The sequence below is a fragment of the Pollicipes pollicipes genome, unplaced genomic scaffold, assembly GCF_011947565.3.
Source record: "Pollicipes pollicipes isolate AB1234 unplaced genomic scaffold, Ppol_2.1 Scaffold_7231;HRSCAF=8579_pilon_pilon_pilon, whole genome shotgun sequence".
NCBI classification, from domain to species: domain Eukaryota; kingdom Metazoa; phylum Arthropoda; class Thecostraca; order Pollicipedomorpha; family Pollicipedidae; genus Pollicipes; species Pollicipes pollicipes.
This window is the reverse complement of record NW_023597034.1, coordinates 9,291,440-9,301,254: the sequence shown is the minus strand read 5'-3', so window position 1 is coordinate 9,301,254 and position 9,815 is coordinate 9,291,440. Positions and strand designations below refer to the sequence as shown.

The window sequence follows — 9,815 nt, the reverse complement described above, 5'->3', positions numbered from 1 at the left end:
AAACTGTTATGTATGCTGATGTGCTATAAGTAGTCCATTTTACACCTGAGGCACATGATAATTTGGAAGGGCCACTTGTAGTTGTGTCACTAATCAGCTAACAAAATAAACATGCTGATTGTTGTTTGTGAAAATGTAAGCACAAATGCAAAACTGAATTCCCCAGCTATTTTGCAATTTTGGCACTATCCAAATTGAACCAACATGTGTTAGAAGAAACATGGTTTCTTTTTGGGGATACTTGATATGTGTTACTTGGTATGATATTATGACTTCAGTTATTGTTATTACTATGCATATTTCTAGTATGTGGTTAGAATGAGGCATATATTCCATTACAAGCCATCAAAATGCAATGCTCTTGCTTTCAGATTCATCTCATCAGGAGGAAGACCTTGATGCCAAGGAGTCTGAACTCCTGGGAGAGGAAGAGGATGAAGACAGCAACTCGGTAGGTCCTGGCACCAGATCTTTGTCTTCCATCTTATTTTGCTTGTATGTTGCAAGGCTTTTCTATAGTCTCACTGTGCTTAACAATTACCATGACAAACTTGCATCTTCTTGAAGGACTTCTGATTTGTATTCAGCACTGGTTCTGTTCTGTTTGAGACCAAACCATCAAAGTTGTATGTATTTTTGGCTCATTCGCGCCGCGCATCTCATACGCGCACATCGCATGGACTCCTGTGCTCTGTTCCAAGTCGATGTGTCATTGGATCTGCCATTGTCATTGCCAAGCTTTCTGTGTTGTGCTGTCTCCTTGCTTCCTATGCACCCTCTTGTTTGTCTGTTGCTAATCACGACACCGTCGGAGTGCGAGTCGCTGGCACGGCTGGAGTCTCTCGAGCTGCCTTCGGGAGTGGGCTGCAAGTGGACCTCCCACGTCACTGCTGCTGTTGCTGCCCTCAGCCGGCCGAGCTGGACACCAAGCTGCTGGAGACCGCGACGCCGGCGGCCAAGCCGAGGAAGATCGTGATCAACCGCGAGGCGGCGGCCTCGGCGCAGCAGGCGGCTGCTACGGCCATCGCGCAGGCCACCAAGGCGGCGCCGCCGGCCGCCGCCACGGCCGCGGCGGCAGCGGCGGACGCGCCTGCCAGCAAGCGGATCAAGCTGACCACCAGTGGTCTCTCCGAAATGGAGGTGCGGCGGCGGAGCGGGCGGGGGTAGACGACGGGGGGGGGGGGGGGGGGGTCCTGAGGACGCTGGTTAAGGTGTGTGAGAGGGAAAAATGATTGCAGTGATCAGATGTGGGGGTTGGTTCTTGGGAGGCGGGGAGGACGCTGCGCAATGCATTCGGGCAAAAAGCGGAGCAGGTAGTTTCATCCCGGAATGTGTTAGCTGATCCTGGCGCCGGATCATTGCTCATCAGCGGAGTTGAGGACTGCAGTAGGATTTTGTCTACAGTCGTTGCATCTGATATATTTGATTATCTGATTCTGGTGCCGGATCCTTGCTCATCAGCGGAGTTGAAGGCTGCAGTAGGATTTTGTCGACAGTCGTTCCGGCTGATGTATTTGATCCTATGGCACTCATTACATGCAGCATATATGACCTGCTAATGCGAGTCCTGGTCCTCTGATGTTTAAACGTTGTCGTGCGCGTTTCGTGTTACGCGGCCGATACTCGCGTTCGCTGCGTAGGACCATTGTTATCACAGTTACCACACACTGTCATAAACCCTGAGCTAAGTGTTGGCAGCAAGGATTCGCGATGAGCCGAGAGCACCTTTGTGTCAACAACACGAAGTTTTGATGCGTGTTGAGCAGCGTATTGCTGTTCGATTAAAACCAATTGTGTCCTACAGTGTCGAACGAGTAGCTCGCGGTTTTAACACTGTCAACCGCGAGCCCAGTCCGAGTTGCCCGACCATGGTCTACATGGCCTCGGTGCCGTCAGCTGACCCGCCGACCCGCCGCCGACAGCGACTGGCCAAGCGGTCCGAGAAGCTGGGCGGCGCGAAGCCGACCGTCTCCGCGCTCAAGGTGCTCACGCCCGAGGAGAGGAAGGCTGCGCGGCTGGCCAAGTTCGGCGCGCCGCAGCAGGCTGATGCCGGTGGCCAGAAGAACGGCTCCGGCGCCTCCGAGCTGGATAAGCTGAAGAAGCGCGCTGGCAGGTTCGGCGAGGCCGTCTCCGAGAAGGTCATCTCGGTGAGTCGACGGCGGCGCGTGCAGCACACATAATCCGGGAGGGGGGGGCTACGTCTCGCGTTTGCTCAGTGGTGATGGGGTGTCCGCTTCTGCCGTACGTCGGGTGGTCAGTCGTCTCAGCGCGGTTGATTTGTTGCCGGGCCGAAAGATGGCGCCTTGATACACTTGTGATGGTGTTCGTGCTCTGAGCGTCGCGCCGTTGTCGGATGGTACGTTGACGAAGTGCATACGGCTGCACGAATGCAGACACCTCACGAGATAGCGGGATTTGTGTGGACATGACGGTGTTGGCGGCCAGATAGGAGCTGATAGTTGCGATTATAGACCGGCGGCTGGTTTTGTAGACTGAGTGAGTGTTGCCTCTGATTCGTCGTCGTAGAGTTGAGTTGTTTCGGTTATCGCGGCATGAAACCGCTATACAAAATACCTCCCCCCCCCCCCCTCTTAATTGCTGGCTCCGGTATGCGAGAGGCATTACAACGCTACAGCGCCAAGCATTAAGCTCTCTTCCGCCCTGTTTCAACGTGGACTGGCCCCATTAATGAAGACTGCGAAACTACGCTAAACTCTCCACTAAACTACGCGCAGTTTGCGATTTATTACGCTCAGAAGCATGGCTTCGCGCCACGCCTTGTCGCTGTCTTGGACGCCACTCGGACTTCGCTGCTGACGTGGTGTAGCCTGTGACGCGACGTGCGCCACCTCCCGCAGCTGGAGGAGTCGGAGCGGCTGAAGCGACGCAAGGAGCGCTTCGGCATCGTGGTGCCCGAGGACGTCAAGGCCAAGCGGGCGGCGCGCTTCGCCTCCTCGGCGCCGCTCGATCCGGCCTCGGAGGACAAGAAGCGGCTCCGCGCCGCTCGCTTCGGCATGGCGTAGTGCGCGCGCCGACCGGCGGAGGTGGAGACGGCGCTCCGGCGCGGCGTCCGCCCACCGCGCTCATCACCCATCGTCCACGGCGTCCATGTACCCTCCGGCCGGCGGCCGGCCGTGGCGGCAGGCGGGGCCTCGGGCCGCGCCGGCCCAGCGGCCGGGCCCACGTGTCGCACTCTGCGGCAGTTCCTTGCGCTTGGAAGGGACGTGCGCCGCGGGGTGCAGGTTTGCGGTGCGGCGATCCAGCGCAACCAGGTTTGTACCGCGACCGGTTCAGTACGACGTCATATAAGCTGCACTTTTGTTCCGGCTCAGATGTCGCAGTAGCGTCCTGATTTTCGAAAAGGGAGGCGTTTTGCGACGTGCCATCGCGTCATGCCCTGTGTATTTAATAAAATGACTGGAATCTTTTTTTTGTAAAACACCACCTTTATTGGGCGGTGTTGGGCATGCGGGAAATGTGGATGTTATCTTAAACATTCCGTGATTTGACTGGTGCTGACAAGTGCAGAGAGAGTGAACGAGAGAGAGAGAGAAGAGAATGAAGAGAGAGAGAGAGAGAGAGAGAGATGAGAGAGAGGAGAGAGAGAGGAGAGGAGTGAGATAGAGACGAGAGAGAGAAAAAGAGATGGTAGAGAGCGAGTAGAGATGAGAGCTTCTGAAGAGGAGAGCTTCGAGAGGCGCTAGACTGATAGGAGAGAGAGAAGCGCTAGAGAGCTATGCCTCACGCAGATATGTAGAGAGAGATAGATCTCTCTGAGAGGCCTATGTACCGTCAAATCGTGGCCTCGTGCATCGCACGTTAAGACATAAACCACATGTGCCATCATTGTGTTCCGACGGCGTGTGCCCGCACAGTACCGCCGCGCCCGTATCGACAAGGTGGTATGTCCCGCTTCCGCCATGCTTGACCCCTCAATAAGACGTGCATCACGCAAGTTATGTTTACACCAGTGTTCGGGATTCCAGCTACGCCATTCACACGCAGTAAAAACGGTTGTCTGCGTTCCTTGGGCTCACCGGGCTCGTTCCCAGGAACTTGTTCGTCATGGTGCCGTCATGGTCACCGATGCAGAATACAACTTTCTATTTTATCGCCGGGCTCGCCGCACATTTGGATGTATTGCTGCTTGCATGCAGGTTGGTTAAAGGCACTGGGCCTCTCCGTGTTGCGGTGTCAATCCAGTCCGGCTTTACGGGACATTGTCAGCCCTACCAGCGACCTCGGAATGCGCCGACTTCGTTTCAGACCACTGCTGCCTCAAAATTTACCCGCCACGTTACGCAGGAACGATGTAAAAACAACAGCTAGAGCCACAAACATTCTTGGATTGAGTTAAGGCTTGACTAGATCTTGTCCATTCTTTCTCTGCTTCGGGTGACAAATACGATAGGAGAGGCCTGATTGGTCTGAAGTCCTCGGCCGACGACGGTTTCAGAGATTCACTGTTGTGCTTTGGCTGTTTTGAACCCAACTCTAATACCCGAAAGTTTGCGTCAGGGCTGAAGACGGATACAACTCGAACTCCACGGACTTAGGTTCAAGACAGTTTTTCTGTCGGCATGTCAATCTTGCTCTCATCGAAGCTGACAGGTAATGTTCAATTCAAAGTGCAAGTTCCTTTCAACAATAGCGGGTGCCATCACCAGCCGAGCGTAGCGCAAGATAATCCCAGAGTCGGGGTGCATGCGTGAGCAGCCGCGTGCGCTGCAGTCCTCCGTCCATCTTCCAGGGCCGGTTCCTCCATCCGCCCGTCAGAGTCAATCCGTCCGTTCGTCGGTCACTGCCGGTCCGTCCTTTCGTCGGTCACTGCCGGTCCGTCCGTCCGTCGGTCACTGCCGGTCCGTCCTTTCGTCGGTCAGGGCCGGTCCGTCCCTCCGTCCGCTGGGGCCTGTCCTCTTCCTCGGCCGGCCGCGCCCCTTTGTGCCGCCGGCTCGATTTGCATCCCAGCCGGCGACCCAGAGGTCACCGGTGCACTGGCGGCCGCCCAGAGGTGTATGGCGAGCGGTGACATGCTCCAGTTCGGCGCGGGCGTGCCGGCCCTGTCCTTGGAGCTCTCCTCCGGCCGAGACGACAAACAACAGCGGCGCTTCTCCGATCCCGGCGGCCGGCAATGCACGCACGGGTGACCTGTGCTGCTCTCCGCCGTTGTTATTTGTAATTCATAGTGTTAATTATCGTTTCTCCTTCACCCAGTAATATGACATTAGTCATCAGTATTTTGTTGGGGGCCCACAAAGCTAGATGGCTCTCGCCGTATCTAGCGATCGCGGCTTTGTCGCCGGTGCTGCGCCGCGGCCTTTGTCGGGCGCTGGGGGCGGAGTTCGGGCCAGGCAGCGGCGCTGGAGATTTGTCGAGCTGCACGCGCTGCTGACCCGGACGCGGCCGCGCTGGATCAGACCCCGAGCAGCCAGCGCCGGTCAGCGCTCGTGGCAGCGTGAGGGGCTGACCCCGGCCGGCCCGCCCGGCCCCTGACGGACAGCGACTTTGTGCGCCAGGCGGCGCGCGGCCGCCGCCGGGTCGGCGCGTGATGCAAGGCGCGCTTTGTTGGCGCGGCTGTGACGGGCGCGGTTCGTCTCGCCGGTTGAGGCGACGAAACTAGCGCACCGCCGTGGTGCCGCGCTTCAGCCGCGCGGCCACTGCCTGGGCGATCGCCGAGAGGCTGCGTGAAGCTCCATCAGCAGGGGCTCGGTTCGTTGTTCTACTTCGTGAGCCCGCTTATCAACGCCCGGTGGTTGAGTGCAAAGTGATTAAGTTGTTGATGACAGGCGTGAAAGACTGCAAGCTTCTACAACATTGTACTTAGGCCGTCCGTAATTAAATGCTTTTGGCATCCAGCTAATGGGCTACAGCTTCATTAACGATTCGCAGCATTTTAAAAACGCGTATGATTTGACAGTGGGCGACAAAGCTGACAAAGCAATCCCCTCATCTTCCTATTGCATGCATGCCAATTATACCGTAATGCAGAATTTCAGCATAGGAGCGTGCATACATAACACATACAATAACCTCATATAATGATATTGCCTAAAGCGGATAACGACGCCGTACAAGCATACTAAATATTGTCAGCACCAATTACCGCATGAGTTGGGCGAAACTGTGATGGAGTACGCTGGGAGACACGCGATTGTGATCGGGGTTGACTTTCACGTCGCTGCGAGCTCAACGACCTGTGGAGCACATGCAACCGCCCACGTCATTCTTACACGCAAAGCGGCGGCTGCCCGCATGATTTGCAGGAATTCAGCGCACTCGCTCTAAGCCTGCCGTCCGGCACGGCCTCCGTGCATAACACAATCCGAGTCATGTCCCAAGCTGTCGCGCATTCGGTGGTGTGTGCACCATCATGGTGGCGCCAGTGAGTGCATGACGGGTGAGCTGCTGAACTCCACACGGCTGTGCAGGCCGCCGACGCATCCCCGGTGTGCATAATGCGTCCGGGGACGACGTTGCCACTTCGCCGCCGGTCACCGAAACTCTGAATTTACTCCCCCCAGGCCCCCCTCCCCGACAGCTGCAGCTGCTGAAGATGTCGTTCGGAGCACCTTATGTTGCCTGGTAAGGTTAAGACGTGGCTGAACGCGGACTCGCCTGCCGGCGCATGCACGCCTGCCAACAATCGCTCGCGCCGCCTACAGTTAGCGGTGCGTGACAGCAGTGTCCACCCCACCCCGTGTTGTTTTTCGCGCCGAGTCGTGCCGCTGCAGGCGGAATCGGCGATCGGCGCCGGCACCGACTCCTCCAAACAGCAGTAGTTACAGGACGCTCGCCGACGTTCCGTGCGCCTGCTGTCGCGCGGCGCGTGACAGCCGCCGACAGCGGGCCAGCGTCCGGCGCGGCCTGTGCCGCCTGCTCGAGGCCAGCGCCGTCACGAGGGCAGACGGGTGGCCGGAGGCGCGTCCGCCCCGCCGCCGGTGTTATTGTTTTCGGCCGGCGCTCCGACGCCGGTGCGCCGCATCATGCCAGCCTGTTTGTCCGGCTCGCAGCGCGCGCGTCAGAGCGGCCCCGTGCGAACCGGCGTCCGAAACAGGCCAGGCTCGGCACGATTCGCCTTTGCGTGCCTCATTCCTCGGCCGATCTGCTACCCAGGGCGATCAGCGCCAATTTATTTGCGAGTGGGTATCATGGTGCCGAGGCTCCGGCGCGCAGACCGCAGCGGCGCTGCGCGCTATCCTTGTGTTGGAGCTCGCGAAAACTCCACGGAAAGAAAACAGCCATTACAGTTCGCTCCGTCGCTGTGTGGTTTTTACGCCGCTGAATGCGTGACCTGCACTTGGATGAAGCTGGCGCTCGTGTCCGACTCAGCCTCCCGTGTCGTAGCGGAACCGGGGACATAGGCACGGAACATTGCAGAGATAGCGCGGGTGGTATCGTGTAGCCGTCGCCGGTGGCATCGTGTAGATATGACGCTCAATCGGTGGGACAAGATGAGAAAATATATGATGATCTTTCACTGGTGATGCTTGATGCATCACTCGGCAGTCTTGCCCACTGTGCTCTATCTCCAACTCGTAACTCCTAGCTTTCCCAGCGCGAGGCGTCTGCTGCCAGGAACGCCTACCGCGTCACCGCGCGCAGGGGAAGCCCCGGAGACGCGTCAGCGGACCGATCGCCCTCCGCCGACGGAGACGCGTCGGCAGCCCGGACCTCCGTGGTCTTGGCCGCCGAGGTCGAGGCCGGAGCCCGAGCGGCCTCGGCCGAGCCCCGGACCGGGTGACCCTGTCGCCCGTGACCAACACCCGAGCGCGTGGCGCGGTGACCGCGACTAACGCCGTCACGCGCTACGCCCGTCCCGGCGACGTCACGCGAGTCACGCGAGCTCCCATGGCGGCGTCTCCGGCCGGCCACCGAGCGCGTCACGTGACGGATGGGGCACTCCGCCGACCGGTCAGGCCGGGATTACATCCCACATGCCGGGTCACGTGACGTGCCTTGGTCGGCTCCGGGGATTAGTGGTCACGAGGTGGAAGAGACTGAAGTTCACGGGCACTTCGACCGCTCGGGGTTCGTGTGCCTTCGCGTGTGAACGTGAACTGACAGCGGTCAGTCTCACATACCGCACATTCTCAGACGGACTTTCACGCGACATCTGAAGCTTTATTTCTGATAAATCAGATGTGATTTGGATAGAGGAAACTCAAGGAAAACAAATGAGCAAGCTCACCACGACGTTCCGAATGTCTCCAATCTTCACAATTAGAATGTGTGGGACGATTATCCTCTGGAGCACATTCAGCAGGTTACGGCGGACTAAACAAAACCTGCTTTCCTTATCGTGAGCCGATATGAGCACTTTAGACGCTAACATTATGAGACAGGGGCCTGACTTGGTATCAAATCTTAAATGCACTATTACTGAGATAAATAAATATACTAATGCTGGGGAAAACAAGGGCGATTCCAGTGGAATATATTCAAGTCTATATTGCACTGCGTCATTAAAAGACCATAAAAAATCATGACTATTCTCGAGCTCGAGTCGGCACGCCATGACAATTGGCAGAAAATTGCATTCAAAATACTTACGCAAACACATGCACACCGGGTCATGCGCAAAACACCCTGAAAACGGACTCATTCACATACGTGCAGATAAAACTAAATAGAGCAAAATAATATCACACCATATTGGTCTCTAATCTCATCTCGCGAGCCAATGAGCTGGGTGCAACTGCAGAACGATACCTGCATCGCCGTCCGTCCGGCTCTGTGGATTCGAGGCAGCCTGAGGTTTGTGTCCTGCCTTATCATGTCCTCTCCTGCCTATGTGTCGCCCTCTGTTTGGCTCCGATCCTGAGATCGTTAGGTCTCAAAATTTGTGTCAGTAGGCAAAGCCTTATACGAATTGTCCCAAGCTGACGGACAGGAAGCCACTTGAGCATGTGCAAAGTGCATCCCTGATGTAGTCTGTCAACATGGCAACCAGCCGGCAAATTTTATTTCGGAAGCAATTTTGTTTCGTGAATGTGAATCATGTATCACAAATCATGAATCGTGAAATCATGAATTTGTGATTTCACGCATGTGGTACTTCATGCTTGGTCTCATGGGGTCAAATTCGCAAACGTTGAATGACGAATTGGTACCAAAAATGCAATTTTGTCATTGTAATTAACTGCAACGAAACAAAAACGCTTCCTGAGCAGGTCTTGGCGGATGTTCTGACAGACAAGAACGATAAACGACGGGTTTCGCCTTTTTTTGTAACATCTATATTTTAGATTTAAAACCAAAATATTTCTCTGCCTGATAATGCTAGCGTGAAAGTGCCATAACGTTTAGAAAAACTCGTTTGCCCAGCAGGAACCCGACCCAGCACGGCTCAAGCCTCTGATCATTTGCTACGCGCGCGGAGCGAAGTAGCGTGTCTCGCAGCGCTGCCTCCTGGCGTGCGGTGTCTGGGCAATCGCGGCTAACCCGACGCAGGTTGCTGCTGGTGTCACGACCGGGTCAGGCTGACAGCCGGTTTTCCCGGAATGCACTTGTATTGGAAGTCTGGGAGCGAAAGTGGATAAGCTCGTTTGATCTGTATGAATCCATGCATGCAATTGGAAGATTATCTGCATTTTTGTATGTTTACACATGGTTTCAAAGTGCAAACCACTGTCACCACACACCTTTCATCCTATACTTACCCGGGTGATAGGCCCGGGTGTTGTTCTGTAATTACTGTACACTTCTTTCCACCCGTCTCAGTTATCACGCAACGGCCTCAGATCCGCAGCGGGCACCGCATCTAAATAGTTCAACTTCTAATCCGTGCTCACGGTGGCCCGGTACTCCCAGTGGTA

At 56.1% G+C, this 9,815-nt stretch overlaps 1 protein-coding gene across 1 annotated transcript; it reads left to right on the top strand.

The window, feature by feature from the left end:
* Positions 1 to 355: 355 nt before the first annotated feature.
* LOC119109358 (SAP domain-containing ribonucleoprotein) lies at positions 356 to 3,427 on the top strand. The gene is made up of 4 exons (XM_037232971.1): positions 356 to 451; positions 910 to 1,140; positions 1,923 to 2,147; positions 2,859 to 3,427. The coding sequence occupies exons 1-4, from the start codon at positions 356 to 358 to the stop codon at positions 3,021 to 3,023; spliced, it is 717 nt and encodes a 238-aa protein (XP_037088866.1). The 3' UTR covers positions 3,024 to 3,427.
* The last annotated feature ends 6,388 nt before the right edge of the window (positions 3,428 to 9,815 follow it).